The 18,894-nt window shown below is 41.6% G+C and overlaps 1 protein-coding gene and 1 long non-coding RNA gene across 4 annotated transcripts in view; one reads left to right on the top strand and one right to left on the bottom strand.

The window, feature by feature from the left end:
• LOC129033763 (uncharacterized) overlaps positions 1-18,894 on the bottom strand; it is a 28,917-nt gene that overhangs the window by 1,019 nt on the left and 9,004 nt on the right. Inside the window, exons 2-3 of the long non-coding RNA XR_008501664.1 lie at positions 2,236-2,336; positions 371-480 (exon numbers count right to left, since the gene is read on the bottom strand). This is a non-coding gene — a long non-coding RNA (uncharacterized LOC129033763). The remainder of the gene's footprint in view (positions 1-370; positions 481-2,235; positions 2,337-18,894) is intronic.
• Positions 1-18,894, top strand: part of LOC129033762 (contactin-4) — a 988,873-nt gene that overhangs the window by 963,067 nt on the left and 6,912 nt on the right. For all 3 annotated transcript variants that reach the window (XM_054482749.2, XM_063661823.1, XM_054482751.2), the window contains 3 exons: positions 1,633-1,745; positions 2,300-2,486; positions 2,914-3,026. In XM_054482749.2, coding sequence (XP_054338724.1) covers positions 1,633-1,745; positions 2,300-2,486; positions 2,914-3,026 — 413 coding nt within the window. The remainder of the gene's footprint in view (positions 1-1,632; positions 1,746-2,299; positions 2,487-2,913; positions 3,027-18,894) is intronic.

Raw genomic sequence — 18,894 nt, 5'->3', positions numbered from 1 at the left:
TTGGGAGGCCAAGGAGGGCGGATCACCTGAGGTTGGGAGTTCGGGACCAGCCTGACCAATATGGAGAAAACCCATCTCTACTAAAAATATAAAATTAGCCAGTTGTAGTGGCACATCCCTGTAATCCCAGCTACTCAGAAGGCTGAGACAGGACAATTGCTTGAACCCAGGAGGCGGAGGTTGCGGTGAGCCGAGATTGCACCATTGCACTCCAGCCTGGGCAACAAGAGCAAAACTCTATCTCAAAAAAAAAAAAAAAAAAAAAAAAACTCACTTATTAAAGAAAAGAGTAAGTCATGGAGCAGTGTGATTGCGCTCACTGTCATCCACACCATCATTATGTTTAACATTTCTCACACATTATTATCACCTCCATGCTATCCCTGCTCTCGGGATGCCTCTCACACAGTCTTCGTTACCTTTGGAGTTCGTCTATGTTGTTTTAAAGATGATGCTCAGAATGGGACCATGTTAAAACATCTGAAAGGTGAATCATTGATTTAGAGTCAGTGAAGATGCAATAACTTATTCCCAATCAGAGAGATCATCCCCTTAGATTCAGTAGCCCTCCATGATCTAGCTGCTGCCTCTCTGTCTGCCTCAGCTGCTGATGCCTTTCCCTGCATATTTCATGTTCCAACCATTGCCAAAGGATTTACAATTATTCAAACAAGCTTCAGCCCTTTGCATAGCCTTCAAGTTCTCTTAGATAATAGTTCATGTCTCTGGATTATGAAAATGAGAGGAAAAGGGGAAAAGGACAGTCAGCTGACTTGACTAAGATTCAAGAGAGCTGGATGACACTTCAGGTTCACACTGCAATCTGTATGATCTTGGATAAGTCACGTATACTCTCTGGGCCTCAGCATCTTTGGCTGCAAAGGAGAGGCTAGACTGACTGTTTCCCAAATTTCAGTTATTTTTGCCAGATTTCTGCCATAGCTGTGTACCATTTGTATATGTTAACATTTTTCTTTCAATAGTCTTCCTTAAAAAAATCTAGTGGCCAAGCACAGTGGCTCATGCCTGTAATCCCAGCACTTTAGGAGGGGGATGTGGGAGGATAGCATGAGCCTAGGAGTTTGAGACCAACCTGGGCAACATAGCAAGATCCCAGTCTTTACAAAAGAAAATTAGCCAGGCGTGTTGGCACGTGTGTGTGGTCCCACCTACTTGGGAGGCTGAGGTGGGAGGATGGCTTGAGCTCAGGAGGTCAGGCTGCAGTGAGCCATGATTGTGCCACTACATTCCAGCCTAGGTGACAGAGTAAGACCCTATTTCAAAAAAGAAAAAGAGAAGCAGTTTAGCCGTGTCGTAAGCAATAACATTTGTGAGATGCTAATTAAGAAGGATCTGTGTTAAGGGAATTGCTGGCTATGAAAACTTGGTGCTTAAACTTAAGTGGTTCTTCTCTTCTACCCACACCTAAATTCAGAACCCAAACACTGGACAAATATTCACTACCACCAACTCCAGCTATTAATCACTGCTCCTCTGCAAAATAAGGATTTGGCTTACAATCATTAAGGACGATTCTATAACCATGAATTATTTTACCTTATAATGCTAGTATCTACAATCATGTCCTAATATAGCTGATAGAGTAATAACTATCTCCATATTCATCTACAGAACCCACCAAACCACCAGCCAGTATCTTTGCCAGAAGTCTTTCTGCCACAGATATTGAAGTTTTCTGGGCCTCCCCACTGGAGAAGAATAGAGGACGAATACAAGGTTATGAGGTAGGCAAGACATATGTGCCTTGGGTCTGAAAGACAGTCTATACCCCTTGATAAGTCCTCCAAGTCACATTCTTATAGGAAAAGACCCACATTCCCACTTAGAGGCATGGGTTTTAGGTCTGGCTTCTAGCTGAACGTTAATGGAAGCATTGAATACTCAGCTGTGAGACTACCCTTTTTCTATGTTATATTCTAGAGGTATTTTCCGAATTATATGCGAATCTAAGCATTTATGGGATGGTTGGCAAAATGAGATTTGACCTCTGATATGCCCAGGATCACTTTGACTCAAAACAAACATGGGAAAAAAGAAAATAATGAACAACAGTTGTGTCAATGTACCGTCTCACTAGGAAGCTAAGGACAAAAAAGGGACCCTTCTTACTTTGGGTAATTTCTCAGGATATACAAAGTCCTTTGTCCTGATAGCTCTGCTCATGATGTGGTATAGAAAACTAACTCCATCATAGGAATCTGCATACAAAATTACCTGATGACATTGCAAATATCCCCATTGGGTATGGTTTCCAAGGTCTTTCTGTTTATTTTCTTAGGTTAAATATTGGAGACATGAAGACAAAGAAGAAAATGCTAGAAAAATACGAACAGTTGGAAATCAGACATCAACAAAAATCACTAACTTAAAAGGCAGTGCACTGTATCACTTAGCTGTCAAGGCATATAATTCTGCTGGGACAGGCCCCTCTAGTGCAACAGTCAATGTGACAACCCGAAAGCCACGTAAGAACAGACTTGCTCAGAAATATTTTGGGATTCATCACATGTATCCCAAGTTTATTCCTTATCCCCACCTCCCAATGATCATTTGCATACTAATTAGTAGCATGTGGATTCAAATTTCCCTCAGCATTTTAACTGAACCTTTCCGTATACCATGCAAAATTCATTGCTCTGGAGGACAGAAAGATAAATGTTTTTCTCCTCACTGGGAAGGGCTACTTCTTTTAGCTATAAATGTTAGGCGACCAACTGAATCTTTTTCCATTTGCAATGCTGTATCTCATCAGATTTTAGTGACCTTGAAGACGCATATTAGTGCAATAGCCCATTAAATTGCCTCCACTCTTGAATTCTAGTAAGGAGATATTCCTCAGAATCCATTGAGACTTAATAATCTGTGACTTCGTATATCTGAATTTTTTTATAGCACCAAGTCAACCCCCCGGAAACATCATATGGAATTCATCGGACTCCAAAATTATACTGAATTGGGATCAAGTGAAGGCCCTGGATAATGAGTCGGAAGTAAAAGGATACAAAGTAGGTAATTTCTTTTTTGCAAAGGCACCTAATCCTGCTGTGAGTGGGGGCAGTCTCCTCCATGAATTATACAGTTGTCTGCATTGTCAGTTTCCCTGGTGATGCTCTCCTACCCTCTAGGAATCGCTGCCTCCAACACGGTTTGATCTGAGTTGTATAAATAGTCTATGGCAATTGGTCAGGATTTAGACAATCACCTTAACTTTAGTCTCAGGCAGCATCAATCAGAAATGGATAAAGACCCTGTGTTTGGGTCTCCAAAAATACCCTGAAGAACCACTTTTTAAACATTTCTACTGTCAGCTTTGTTTTGCTCCTGTCTCGGTTGTATATTTTTTTAGTCAACTTAGTAGCCTCCTGATATTACCAATGATTAATCATTTTTGTTCATATGTTTCTATAGTCAAAAGAGTTATATAAAGAGAAAAGGGAGAAAAAGCAGGAAAATTGGAGAAAATGTTTGCCTGACCCCATAAATGTTGGCTTGTCTTTAATGAGAAAATGAAAAGAACATGTCTGTAGACTTCTTGCAGCAATTAAAAAGGGTTATAAATATCTTGCAACGTTTCCAGCTACCTATTGCTACCTAACAAACCAACCTGAAGCTAGGGGCTAAAACAGCAACAGTGTATCATTTGTTATGACTTTGCAATGTGGATAGGGCCAGAATGGACAGACTTTAGGGCTGGAATAACTAAGATGCTTCTTCACACACTTTTGGCTTCTTAGATGGGATAGGTGGGAAAGCTGAGGCTGGCCAGTGATCATGCTCTCTATGAGGCCTTTCCCCACGGATAACTTGGGCTTCCTCACAGTATGGTGACCTCAGAGTAGTCGGATTTCTTATATAGTTGTCAGCTTCAAGAGGAAGAAAGCAGAAGCTGCCAGCCCTTTTAAAAGCTAAGGATGGACATGGGCAGTTCCAAGATGGCCAAATAGGAACAGCTCCAGTCTACAGCTCCTAGCGTGAGCAACGCAGTAGACTGGTGATTTCTACATTTCCAACTGAGGTACTGGGTTCATCTCAATGGGGCTTGTCAGACAGTGGGTGCAGGACAGTGGGGGAAGCACACCGAGCATAAGCTGAAGCAGGGCGAGGCATTGCCTCACCCAGGAAGTGCAAAGGGTCAGGGAATTCCCTTTCCTAGCCAAGCAAAGCTGTGACAGACAGCACCTGGAAGATCAGGGCACTCCCACACTAATGCTGCGCTTTTCCAATGGTCTTAGCAAAAGGCACACCAGGAGATTATATCCCATGCCTGGCTCGGAGGGTCCCATGCCCACGGAGCCTTGTTCATTGCTAGCACAGCAGTCTGAGATCGAACTGCAAGGCAGCAGCGAGGCTGGGGGAGGGGGCGCCCGCCACTGCTGAGGCTTGAGTAGGTAAATAGCGGCCTGGAAGCTCAAACTGGGTGGAGCCCACTGCAGCTCAAGGAGGGCTGCCTGCCTCCTTGCCCTCTGGGGGCAGGGCATAGCCGAACAAAAGGCAGCAGAAACTTCCGCAGACTTAAATGTCCCTGTCTGACAGCTTTGAAGAGAGTAGTGTTTCCCCCAGCATGGAGTTTGAGATCTGAGAATGGACAGACTGCCTCCTCAAGTGGTTCCCTGACCCCCGAGTAGCCTAACTGGGAGGTACCCCCGAGTAGGGGCAGACTGACACCTCACACGGCCAGGTACCCCTCTGAGATGAAACTTCCAGAGGAACGATCAGGCAGCAACATTTGCTGTTCAGCAATATTTGCTGTTTTGCAGCCTCCACTGCTGATACCCAGGCAAACAGGGTCTGGAGTGGACCTCCAGCAAACTCCAGCAGACCTGCAGCTGAGGTCCTGACTGTTAGAAGGAAAACTAACAGACAGAAAGGACATCCACACCAAAACCCCATCTGTACGTCACCATCATCAAAGACCAAAGGTAGATAAAACCACAAAGATGGGGAAAAAACAGAGCAGAAAAACTGAAAATTCTAAAACTCAGAGCGCCTCTCCTTCTCTAAAGGAACGCAGCTCCTCACCAGCAATGGAACAAAGCTGGATGGAGAATGACTTTGACGAGTTGAGAGAAGAAGGCTTCAGATGACCAAACTTCTCCGAGCTAAAGGAGGAAGTTCGAACCCATCGCAAAGAAGTTGAAAACCTTGAAAAAAGATTAGACAAATGGCTAACTAGACTAACCAATGTAGAGAAGTCCTTAAATGACCTGATGGAGCCGAAAACCATGGCATGAGAAATACGTGACGAATGCACAAGCTTCAGTAGCCAATTCGAACAACTGGAAGAAAGGGTATCAGTGATGGAAGATCAAATGAATGAAATGAAGAGAGAAGAGAAGTTTAGAGAAAAAAGAATGAAAAAAAAACGAACAAAGCCTCCAAGAAATAAGGGACTATGTGAAAAGACCAAATCTATGTCTGATTGGTGTATCTGAAAATGACAGGGAGAATGGAACCAAGTTGGAAAACACTCTTCAGGATATTATCCAGAACTTCCCCAGCCTAGCAAGGCAGGCCAACATTCAAATTCAGGAAATACAGAGAACGCCACAAAGATACTCCTTGAGAAGAGCAACTCCAAGACACATAATTGTCAGATTCACCAAAGTCGAAATAAAGGAAAAAATGTTAAGGGCAGCCAGAGAGAAAGGTCAGGTTACTCACAAAGGGAAGCCCATCAGACTAACAGCAGATCTCTTGGCAGAAACTCTACAAGCCAGAAGAGAGTGGGTGCCAATATTCAACATTCTTAAAGAAAAGAATTTTCAACCCAGAACTTCATATCCAGCCAAACTAAGCTTCATAAGTGAAGGAGAAATAAAATCCTTTACAGACAAACAAATGCTGAGAGATTTTGTCACCACCAGGCCTGCCCTACAAGGGCTCCTGAAGGAAGCACTAAACATGGAAAGGTACAACCAGTACCAGCCTCTGCAAACACATGCCAAATTGTAAAGACCATTGATGCTAGGAAGAAACTGCATCAACTAACGAGCAAAATAACCAGCTAACATCATAATGACAGTATCAAATTCACACATAACAATATTAACCTTAAATGTAAATGGGCTAAATGCTCCAATTAAAAAACACAGACTGGTAAATTGGATAAAGAGTCAAGACCCATCAGTGTGCTGTATTCAGGAAACCCATCTCATGTGCAGAGATACACACAGGCTCAAGATAAAGGGATGGAGGAAGATCTACCAAGCAAATGGAAAACAAAAAAAGGCAGGGGTTGCAATCCTAGTCTCTGATAAAACAGACTTTAAACCAACAAAGATCAAAAGAGACAAAGAAGGCCATTACATAATGGTAAAGGGATCAATTCAACAAGAAGAGCTAACTATCCTAAAAATATATGCACCCAGTACAGGAGCACCCAGATTCATAAAGCAAGTCCTTAGAGACATTCAAAGAGACTTAGACTCCCACACAATAAGAATGGGAGACTTTAACACCCCACTGTCAACATCAGACAGATCAATGAGACAGAAAGTTAACAAGGATATCCAGGAATTGAACTCAGCTCTGCACCAAGCAGACCTAATAGACATATACAGAACTCTCCACCCCAAATCAACAGAATATACATTCTTCTCAGCACCACATCACACTTATTCCAAAATTGACCTCATAGGTGGAAGTAAAGCACTCCTCAGCAAATGTAAAAGAACAGAAATTATAACAAACTGTCTCTCAGACCACAGTGCAATCAAACTAGAACTCAGGATTAAGAAACTCACTCAAAACTGCTCAACTACATGGAAACTGAACAACCTGCTCCTGAATGACTACTGGGTACATAACGAAATGAAGGCAGAAATAAAGATGTTCTTTAAAACCAACGAGAACAAAGGCACAACATACCAGAATCTCTGGGACACATTCAAAGCATTGTGTAGAGGGAAATTTATAGCACTAAATGCCCACAAGAGAAAGCAGGAAAGATCTAAAATTGACACCCTAACATCACAATTAAAAGAACTAGAGAAGCAAGAGCAGACACATTCAAAACCTAGCAGAAGACAAGAAATAACTAAGATCAGAGCAGAACTGAAGGAGATAGAGACACAAAAAACCCTTCAAAAAATCAGTGAATCCAGGAGCTGGTTTTTTGAAAAGATCAACAAAATTGATAGACTGATAGAAAGACTAATAAAGAAGAAAAGAGAGAAGAATCAAATAGATGCAATAAAAAATGATAAAGGGGATATCACCACCGATCCCACAGAAATACAAACTACCATCAGAGAATACTATAAACACCTCTATGCAAATAAACTAGAAAATCTAGAAGAAATGGATACATTCCTGGACACATACACCCTCCCAAGACTAAACCAGAAAGAAGCTGAATCTCTGAATAGACCAATAACAGGCTCTGAAATTGAGGCAATAATTAATAGCTTACCAAACAAAAAAAGTCCAGGACCAGACGGATTCACAGCCGAATTCTATCAGAGGTACAAGGAGGAGCTGGTACCATTCCTTCTGAAACTATTCCAATCAATAGAAAAAGAGGGAATCCTCCCTAACTCATTTTATGAGGCCAGCATCATCCTCATACCAAAGCCTGGCAGAGACACAACAAAAAAAGAGAATTTTAGACCAATATCCTTGATGAACATTGATGCAAAAATCCTCAATAAAATACTGGCAAACCGAATCCAGCAGCACATCAAAAAGCTTATCCACCATGATCAAGTGGGCTTCATCCCTGGAATGCAAGGCTGGTTAAACATACGCAAATCAATAAATGTAATCCGGCATATAAACAGAACCAAAGACAGAAACCACATGATTATCTCAACAGATGCAGAAAAGTCCTTTGACAAAATTCAACAGCCCTTCATACTAAAAACTCTCAGTAAATTAGGTATTCATGGGATGTATCTCAAAATAATAAGAGCTATTTATGACACATCCACAGCCAATATCATACTGAATGGGCAAAAACTAGAAGCATTCCCTTTGAAAACTGGCACAAGACAGGGATGCCCTCTCTCACCACTCCTATTCAACATAGTGTTGGAAGTTCTGGCCAGGGCAGTCAGGCAGGAGAAAGAAATAAAGGATATTCAATTAGGAAAAGATGAAGTCAAATTGTCCCTGTTTGCAGATGACATGATTGTATATCTAGAAAACCCCATCGTCTCAGCCCAAAATCTCCTTAAGCTGATAAGCAACTTCAGCAAAGTCTCAGGATACAAAATCGATGTGCAAAAATCACAAGCATTCTTATACACCAATAACAGACAAACAGAGAGCCAAATCATGAGTGAACTCCCATTCACAATTGCTTCAAAGAGAATAAAATACCTAGGAATCCAACTTACAAGGGATGTGAAGGACTTCTTCAAGGAGAACTATAAACCACTGCTCAATGAAATAAAAGAGGATACAAACAAATGGACAAACATTCCATGCTCATGGATAGGAAGAATCAATATCGTGAAAATGGCCATACTGTCCAAGGTAATTTATAGATTCAATGCCATCCCCATCAAGCTACCAATAACTTTCTTCACAGAATTGGAAAAAACTACTTTAAAGTTCATATGGAACCAAAATAGAGCCCACATTGCCAAGTCAATCCTAAGCCAAAAGAGCAAAGCTGGAAGCATCACGCTACCTGACTTCAAACTACACTACAAGGCTATAGTAACCAAAACAGCATGGTACTGGTACCAAAACAGAGATATAGACCAATGGAACAGAACCGAGCCCTCAGAAATAATACCACACATCTACAACCATCTGATCTTTGACAAACCTGACAAAAACAAGAAATGGAGAAAGGATTCCCTATTTAACAAATTGTGCTGGGAAAACTGGCTAGCCATAAGTAGAAAGCTGAAACTAGATCCCTTCCTTACACCTTATACAAAAATTAATTCAAGATGGATTAAAGACTTACATGTTAGACCTAAAACCATAAAAACCCTAGAAGAAAACCTAGGCAATAGCATTCAGGACATAGGCATGGGCAAGGACTTCATGTCTAAAACACCAAAAGCAATGGCAACAAAGGCCAGAATTGACAAAGGGGATCTAATTAAACTAAAGAGCTTCTGCACAGCAAAAGAAACTACCATCAGAGTGAACAGGCAATCTACAGAATGGGAGAAAAATTTTGCAATCTACTCATCTGGCAAAGGGCTAATATCCAGAATCTACAAAGAACTCAAACAAATTTACAAGAAAAAAACAACCCCATCAACAAGTGGGCGAAGGATATGAACAGACACTTCTCAAAAGACATTTATGCAGCCAACAGACACATGAAAAAAGTTCATCATCACTGGCCATCAGAGAAATGCAAATCAAAACCACAATGAGATACCATCTCACACCAGTTAGAATGGTGATCATTAAAAACTCAGGAAACAACAGGTGCTGGAGAGGATGTGGAGAAATAGGAACACTTTGACACTGTTGGTGGGACTGGAAACTAGTTCAACCATTGTGGAAGACAGTGTAGCGATTCCTCAGGGATCTAGAACTAGAAATACGATTTGACCCAGCCATCCCATTACTGGGTATATACCCAAAGGATTATAAGTCATGCTGCTATAAAGACACATGTACACGTGTGTTTATTTTGGCAGTATTCACAATAGCAAAGACGTGGAACCAACCCGAATGTCCATCAATGATAGACTGGATTAAGAAAATGTGGCACATATACACCATGGAATACTAAGCAGCCATAAAAAAGGATGAGTTCATGTCCTTTGTAAGGACATGGATGAAGCTCGAAACCATCATTCTCAGCAAACTATCACAAGGACAAAAAACCAAACACCACATATTCTCACTCATAAGTGGGAATTGAACAATGAGAACACATGGACACAGGAAGGGGAACATCACACACCGGGGCCTGTTGTGGGGTGGTGTGGGGGAGAGATAGCATTAGGAGTTATACCTAAGGTAAATGACGAGTTAATGGGTGCAGCACACCAACATGGCACATGTATACATATGTAACAAACCTGCACATTGTGCACATGTACCCTAGAACTTAAAGTATAATAAAAAAATAAAATAAAAATAAACACTAAGGATGAAACTGGCTACTGTGAGGACAGCTCAGATTCAAAGGCAGGGAAAATGGATTCTACGTCTTGTTTTGAGGAGTGGCATGCATGTGCGGAGAGGGAAGGAACTGATTTAAACTAGATGCATGTAAACCAGAGCATGCATTGTGAAGACTGTGACTGCATTGAGAAGACTGTGACTGCACTGACAGAAGACTGCACTGAGAGAAGACTGCACTGAGAGAAGACTGTGACTGCGCTGAGAGAAGACTGCATTGAGAAGACTGTGACTGCGCTGAGAGCAGACTGCATTGAGAAGACTGTAACTGAATTGAGAACATGCATTGAGAAGACTGTGTCCAGGAGGCTGGCTCAAAACATCTGAAGAGTGAATGAACTGAGGGTATACCACTAGGTAAAAAAGCCTCGGAAGCATGATAACCACTTCACATATCTGAAGGGCTATTATACGGGATGACAAGTAGAATTTTTCCTCAAGTTTCCAAGGAACAAAACTATGGCCAATGGGTGAAGGTTACATGGAGATAAATTTTGGCTCTGTTTTGCCTTCTAATAGTCAAACCTTGTAAAAAATGAACTCTCAGAGGGTTCCCCATCACTGGAAATAATCAAGCATTACCTGCATTACTACCTAAAGAAAGGTTAGAAAGGGAAATACAATGTGAGCATTTAATTATATGGCATTTTGTTCCCCTTCAGTCCTAGAATGTTATGAATAAATGACTTAAAAAGCTTTGAGAAACCATAATCATTGGGTGATGCTGACAATGTTCTCGAACTCCAGTGGTTTTGTATTAATTCTTCAAAAGAAAAATGGTTGTTGCAATTTTGTAAGTCCCACAGTTTTCATTACAAAAGAAAGAGTATAAAGTTGGGACTGGTGGCATGTGCCTATACTATCAGCTACTTGGGAGGCCGAGGCAGGTGAATTGTTTGAGCCCAGGAGTTTCAGTCCAGCCTGGGCAATGTAGTGAGACCCTGTCTCTAAATAAAAATAAATAAATAAAATGGAAGATTATAAAACCAAACCTAGGATTTTGAAATTTTTTTCAGGCAGAAGAGCTTGGAAGTCAACATTTTCAGGAATCTTGCGAAATGGTCTTTTATCTACTATAAAATAAATGAAAGGATGGCAAAGTCATGCCTGCTAGATAATATAAATGGCAGAAGCATGTGGGGTGGGAGCAGTAGCTAACTAGAGAGTGCTGCTGTCAAAGCGTACCAGCTGCTACTAACTTCCTGCCTCTCTTGCCTTGTGAAAAAGTGGGCACAATGCCCTAAATATGCCAACGTTTCAAAAGATGGCCGCAAAAAAAATATAGATTGTTATGTAAAATCTTCCAATTGTAAAATGTTGGCAACTCTTCTAATTTTGTTTTGTTTTGCTTTTCAACAACATTTGAGGCAATGGAATGCAGACCACATAAAATTGCTATGCAGTCTGAATTAAGCCTGCAGGCTGCTGGCTTGCCACATTTTTGCACAGAGATGTTGCGAGTAGGACAGAGGTAGTGCTGTCAGGCACTAGTTAAAGAACCTAGGATCATCAGAAAGTAGTAGGCAAAGCCAGAGCTGGAATTGGGATTTGACACAGAAGGTGGCAAAGCCTTGGATAATGTGACTAGAGAAGGACTTGGAATACCCTGCCTGTCATGGACTATTTTTCCTTCATCCACATGGCACAGTAACTTGTATTCCACTAGTAGAGAAACATTCCCTAAGAACTCGTCTACAGAACGGTCACTGAGTCCTTTTCTAAAACTAAACCCTTCTAGGAGGGTCATATAATATATAGCAGAAAGAGATAGGAGTCCGAGCATAGTAGTGCACGCCTGTGGTCCCAGCCACTCTGGAGGCTGATGGGGGAGGATCAGTTGAGCCCAGGAGATCAAGGCTGCAGTGAGTTATGATCATGCCACTGCACTCCAACCTGAGAGACAGAGCTAGACCTGTCTAAACTTTAAAAATGAAAAAAAGAGGTAGGAAACCCTGTTTGGGGTCCTCTATTGGCTATGCCACTTCAGGTAAATCACTTAAACTCTCTGGGACTGCATTTACTTTTTTATTAAAAGAGAAACTTATAGTGTCTTCATTTTTCTCTGACCTTTTGCATATCCCCTGTATCCCTAATCAGCCACTCAGCTTTCAGTCTTAGCATAGAAGCCTTCCCTAATGGGCAGAGATCCCTTCATTTACAAGAATTTTTTTTCTTTTTTTTTTTTTTTTTTTGAGACAGAGTCTCGCTCTGTCACCCAGGCTGGGGTCCAATGGCACCATCTCAGTTCCCTGCAGCCTCCGCCTCCCAAGTTCAAGTGATTCTCCTGCCTCAGCCTCACAAGTCATTGCGACTGCAGTCGTGCACCACCACGCCCAGCTAATTTTTGTATTTTTGGTAGACAGGGGGTTTCACCATGTTGGCCAGACTGGTCTCGAACTCCTGGCCTCAAGTGATCTGCCCACCTTGGCCTCCCAACATGCTGGGATTACAGGCGTGAGCCACCACACCTGGCCTACTTACAAGATTTTTTTTACAGTATAATACTTTCTGTCCTCTTGGGTAATTGTAATTAACTGACTTGTTGTGAATCCCTAGACTGGGGGCTTCCAGAGGACAGTGCCTGAATTGTCACTATTATTTTTCCAGCCAAAGATATATTCACTATAGTTGTATTAGAATGGAGATTTCATGTCCTAAACTCCTAAATTATTAACCTTAGTGTGAAATAATGTAAAAGAGTTTATTTGATCAGTTATATCTATGACAAAAGAGATATGGGGTAGGATAGGTTGGAAGATGAATGAGAGAAGAGAATACTAAAAAGAGGAAAAGAAAGAAGGCAAGAATGAAGACTAGGCACGGTGGCTCGTGCCTGTAATCCCAGCACTTTGGGAGGCTGAGGTGGGCAGACAACTTGAGGTCAGGCCTGGTCAACATGGTGAAACCCCATCTCTACCAAAAAAAAAAAAAAAAACTAGCCAGGTGTGGTGGTGTACTTGTAGTCCCAGCCACTCAGGAGGCTGAGGCATGAGAATCGCTTGAATCTGGAGGCCGAGGTTGCAGTGAGCTGAGATCTCGTGGCTACATTCCAGCCTGGGCAAGAGAGCGAGACTCTGTCTCGAGAAAGAAGAGAGAGAGAGAGAGAGAGAGAGGAGAGAGAGACAGAGAGAAACAAAGAAGACAGACCTTTACAACTTTTAATGTCTGACTCAGGCTAACGCTGCCTGACCACCTTGACGTTGACTACCATGAAAAAAAGCAGATGCGATGTGGGCAGAATTGATTTAACCAAAACAGGGGAGAGAGTGAAAAAAACAAAAAGAGAGAGAGAGAGAAAAAAAAATCCTCCCAGGTACACCCATAGAACAGGGAGAAAAAGCACGATAAAAATGTGGAAAGCTTAAGGAGTCCCTGGGGATTACACACGTTCCATGGGTGAACTTGTAACTAGATTTGAAGCTCCTTTTCAAGTTACTGCTGAAAGAAAACTAATGGGCCAGGAGCTACCTAAGCTATTTCAGGCAACCAGGCAAATGTTAGCTGAGCAAGAAATCCTAGAGATTATCTGGCAAACCCCTCACTTTACAGATGGAAAAACTGAAGTCTGTTGAGTATAGTGACTTGGAGTGCCTTCAGCTTTCTTAGGGGCAGGGATCAATATGCAAGCTGACGTGTGCTTCATGAACTGTGTCTAAAAGATTATAGGCATTTTTAGAAGAAAAATTGGGTAATGATTATTATACTCATGCTGCCTCTCAGAAACTCTCATATGGCCTTGCCTTGGTAGCATCTTTCCAAGAAGATCCTTCTGACACTTATTTTCTCAATACTTTTGCAGACATCTAGAAGATTCATTTGAACAGTATAGAATCAAGCAGGATATGTGATGAGAATAAAGCAGGTCAAGACAAACACAAGGGCATCTCACCTTCCAGGAAAGATCTGCTGGTCTTGGTGTAGGACTTAGGGAAATGACTTTTATTTTTATAAGAATAAAATAGGCCAGCGCAGTGGCTGACACCTGTAATCCCAGCATTTTGGGAGGCTGAGACGGGTGGATCACCTGAGATCAGGAGTTCAAGACCAGCCTGGCCAACATGGTGAAACCTCATCTCTACTAAAAATACAAAACTTAGCCGGGCATGGTGGCGGGTGCCTGTAATCCCAGCTACTTGGGAGGCTGAGGCAGGAGAATTGCTTGAAATGGGAGGTGGAGGTTGCAGTGAGCTGAGATCACTCCACTGCACTCCAGCCTGGATGACAAGAGTGAAACTCTATCTCACACACACACAAAAAAAGAATAAAATAAAATATTGGAACAAATTTATAACTAGAGAGCTCGGAACCATTTCAGATCTGTGCACCAGACCAGATGATGTAACCTATTTGAACCATAGACTGACATTTTTTTCCAAATGTGATTTTTTATGTTGGTTCATTGTATTTTCTAGATCCAGCCTGTATCTGTGATAAATATAAGTGGCACCTCCATGTTGGGAATTTTTCGTTTAAGGGACAGAAGTGATGGATGTGTGTCAAGTGTGTGAAATGGTACAGAAACCACATGTGTTGGCAATGGAGGAGAGAGTGGGTAACAGGGTTAGACCAGATGGTAGGAAAGGACACTTTCTGAGTTCTTAATTTCCAGCTCAGTCACTCCCTCTTCTTTTTAGGAGTGGTACTGGAGGAGCCAGACACCCTACACCTCCTCAGCTACACCCCAAGGAAGGTCACTGTAACTGGCTATACATTTTGAATTGCTACATATACATGTGAATGTTTAGAGATACATAATTTAAAGCTACAGGTATCCACAGGTTCCACATTCTCAACTGTGGATAAAAAATATTCAGAAAAAAAACACAAAAAAAATACAATGAAAATGACACAGATTTTAAAAACAATACAGTATAACAACTATTTACATACCATTTACATTATATTAGGTATTATGAGTAATCTAGAGTTGATTTAAAGTATACGGGAGGATATGCTTAGGTGATACACAAATTCTATACCATTGTATATCCAGGACTTGAGTATCCACAGATTTTGGTATTTTAGGGAGGTCCTGAAGCCAGTTCCCTGAATTACCAAGGTACCAATGAACAACTCTCTCTCTTTCTGCGTGTGTGTGTGTGTGTGTGTGTGTGTGTGTGTGTGTGTGTGTGTTACCTCCCATGATATCTCACCTCCCATGATATCTCAGGAAACTCTCCCTAGTGTCACTTTTAGGGTAAGATTAGAGGCTGAATAAAAAGTGGATCTGATTGCAATGGAAGAGTTGACCTTTGCTAGATAATTTGATGCGTTAAATACGGCTATTGTTTATCTCAGACTGACCCTTTCCAAAATTAAGTTTTCCTCCCAAATACTGAAGGTGTTGCGTTGTGGGTTTATTTTCCCTTCTTCACTAAGTTGTCTGAATTCTTTAGATCTCAGCTTGGGTAGACAGTCTCAACAAGAGGCTGACTTTAGAAAGTTTAAGGCCCCAAATATTTTGTCAACACAAATCCTTAAGCTACTTTATGACATTAGAGCTAAAAGGAGAGCATCTGGTTTTAGTATCACAAATTAAACTACCTACAGGTCCAGGCAGATAACATAAATGAGTTATGTTCAGTCCATTCAAAAACTACTACTAATACATATACTAAGCACTGTTCAAATTCATCTTAACTTTATATTTTATTTTATTTTATGTTATTTTATTTTATTTTGAGACAGAGTCTCCATCTGTCACACAGGGTGGAGTGTAGTGGTACAATCTTGACTCACTGCAACCTCCGCCTCCCGGGTTCAAGCAGTTCTCCTGCCTCAGCCTCCCAAGTAGCTGAGACTACAGGCGCCCACCACCATGACTGGCTAATTTTTGTATTTTTAGTAGAGATGGGGTTTCACCATGTTGGCCAGGCTGGTGTTGAACTCCTGACCTCAGGTGATCCGCCTGCCTCAGCATCCCAAAGTGCTGGGATTACAGGCATGAGCCACCATGCCTGGCCTCATCTTAACTTTATAATAACCATGAAGATAGGTACAGTTATTATCCCTAGTTTTACAGATGAAGAGCTATGGTGCAGAGTTTAGTAACTTGCCTTTCACACAGCTGGTATGTTGAAGACCTGGGATCTGAATACAGCAGTATGGATCCTGAGTTCTACATTTAGCCACTTGGTTCTTCTGCCTACCAGCAATAAATAAATAGAGTAAGTGATAACAAAGTACTACAGAGAAAAAGAGGCCAAAGTGAGGGGAATAGAGAAAGCCATGGAGTGGACAGGAGAAATTTATTATTTTATATAAAGGCCAAGGAAAGCCACTTTTAAGTGGTGAGATTTCAGTTGGGCCTTGGCAGCTTTCTGGGAATGTCCCAAGTACTGCAAAAAAGGAAGTGCAAAGGTCCAGCGCTAGGCATGTGACAATGTAGCAACATTGGAAGTGTTGGGACTATCACCAACTGCAGAGTTTGTGATTGTTCAGAATGAGACTTCTCAACTCCAGCTAGTTGTTGTCAGAGAGGAATATAGACCACGGGCTTAGTCTATTTTATTCTGGATCGCACTTTTGTAGAGTCTTACTCAGGAACAGAATACCTGAGACTGGGCAATTAATATGAACAGAAGTTTATTGACACCCAGTGCTGGGAGGGAGAGGGAGGAAGAAGGGAGAAGGGAGAGGGATGGAGAGCTGACTCGCCCTTTTATAACAGTACTAATTCCATCTGTGAGGGTGAGCCTAATCACCTCATGGCCTAATTATCTCTTAAAGTTCACCTGTTAATACTGTTAAAATGGCAAATTTCAACATGAGTTTTGGAGAGGACAAGCATCCGAAGCATAGCAACCACTGTGGCCATATCTTCCAGTTTTTCAGTAGAACCCACAAATTTTTAATGTATAATGTCTTGGTTTTTAAATGTTCACATCTAACTCAAAAAAAAATAACACTATGACAGCCAAACAAATAATATATGCAGGCTGGTTATGACCCATGGGCCACTAGTTTTTTACTGTCTAACTCCCTTGGTTTGTGTTCCCAAAGACAGATGCCAGAGAGGGAAAGCAATTTGCCCAGAGCCCTGCAGGTGGTAGCCAAGCTAGTCTTAGTTAAAAATCCAGGCTCTGAGGCTGGGCATGGTGGCTCACACCTGTAATCCCAGCACTTTGGGAGGCCGAGGTTGGTGGATCACCTGAGGTGAGGAGTTTGAGACCAACCTGACCAACATGGTGAAACCCCATCTCTGCTAAAAATATAAAATTAGCAAGGCATGGTGGCACATGCCTGTGATATTAGCTACTTGGGAGGCTGAGGCAGAAGAATTGCTGGAACCCAGGAGGCGGAGGTTGTAGTGAGCTGAGGTCACACCATTGCACTCTAGCCTGGGAAATAAGAGTGAAACTCCGTCTCAAAAAAAAAAAAAGAAAAAAGAAAGAAAAATCCAGGCTCTGGAGCCAGACTGCCTAGGTTTGAATGCAGGATCCACCACTTACCAGTCATGAGACCGGGCAATTGCTTAACATCTCCACATATCAAGTTCTCATCTTTGAAATCAGAATAATAACATTGCCTTCCTTAAGAGGTTATCCACATAAGCATTTAGAACAAGCTTGTCCAGCCCACAGCCCACAGGCTGCATGTGGCCCAGGATGGCTTTGAATGTGGCCCAACACAAATTCATAAACTTTCTTAAAACATTGTAAGATTTTTTTTGCAATTTTTTGAAAGTTCATCAGCTATCATTAGTGTTAGTGTATTTTATGTGTGGCCCAAGACAATTTTTCTTCTTCCAGTGTGGTCCAGGGAAGCCAAAAGATTGGACACGCCTGATTTAGAACATACAGTGTTCAGACATTAAATAGTAGAAGTAGTCTATAATATTTGCTGCTATTATCATTATTCCCACAAATCCATTCTTTCCCCTTGTCTTCCACCCTAGATTATATCAAATGCAAGCACAGCCTTCAAGTCAATCAGCTCAAGCAAATGTTTGGTGTAAATAAAGGCTTTACAGGACTTTATTTGGGTTCTGCTGCAGTCCCTAATATTGCAAGACTGATAAGCAGTGCTGATAAAAGTGCTGCTTTTTCCTGGTAGTGTTTCTTTTGGATTTATATTTGAAACAAGCTGAATCCTCTGAGCTCTTGCGAGGACCAGAGGTAAATCAAAGCAGCAATTTATTCCTCAAAGCCAGATGTGACCTTGCATCCCATCAGCCAGCCCGTTCTCCTGGAGGTCCGTGATGAGAAGCTTTGACACTCCTGAATGTGCCTGAGGATTTATTTGTGCCTAATCATTAGCAAGGGGATGCTGGGTCTGATACAACTGATGCTGTGGAGAAGAAGGGGACGCTTATGAATCTTTCTACCTTAAGGAAATTGTGTTTTCCACCTTGTATTAGAGAGATATAAATTAAGGTGATGAAATGCCAGGGAACAGATGGGTTCTAAACCATTCTAAGGGAATTTTATGAATTTCACTTGTGTCTGGTTTTGTCTTGAGACACAAGAGTGACCTTATGTCTGTAGCCTCAGCAGATCAGAATTTATAAGGGATCTTAGGGAAGGATGAGCTAATCTCATGCTTCTCAATGCATGATCCCTGGACCATCAGCACTGGCATTAGCTGGGAACTTGTCAGAAATGCAGATTTTCAGGTCCCATCCCAGAACTAATCACAAACTCCAGGAATGGGGACCAGCAATTTGTGTTCTAACAAGTTCTCCAGGTGATTCTGATCACGCATGAATTTGAGAACTACTCATCTAATTCATCTAATCATGATGCCTATCCCATATTAACATCTCCTGATGATCTT

This window comes from Pongo pygmaeus, chromosome 2 (assembly GCF_028885625.2).
Source record: "Pongo pygmaeus isolate AG05252 chromosome 2, NHGRI_mPonPyg2-v2.0_pri, whole genome shotgun sequence".
NCBI classification, from domain to species: domain Eukaryota; kingdom Metazoa; phylum Chordata; class Mammalia; order Primates; family Hominidae; genus Pongo; species Pongo pygmaeus.
Note: the sequence above shows the minus strand (reverse complement) of the source record. Positions and strands in the feature narration are given on the sequence as shown.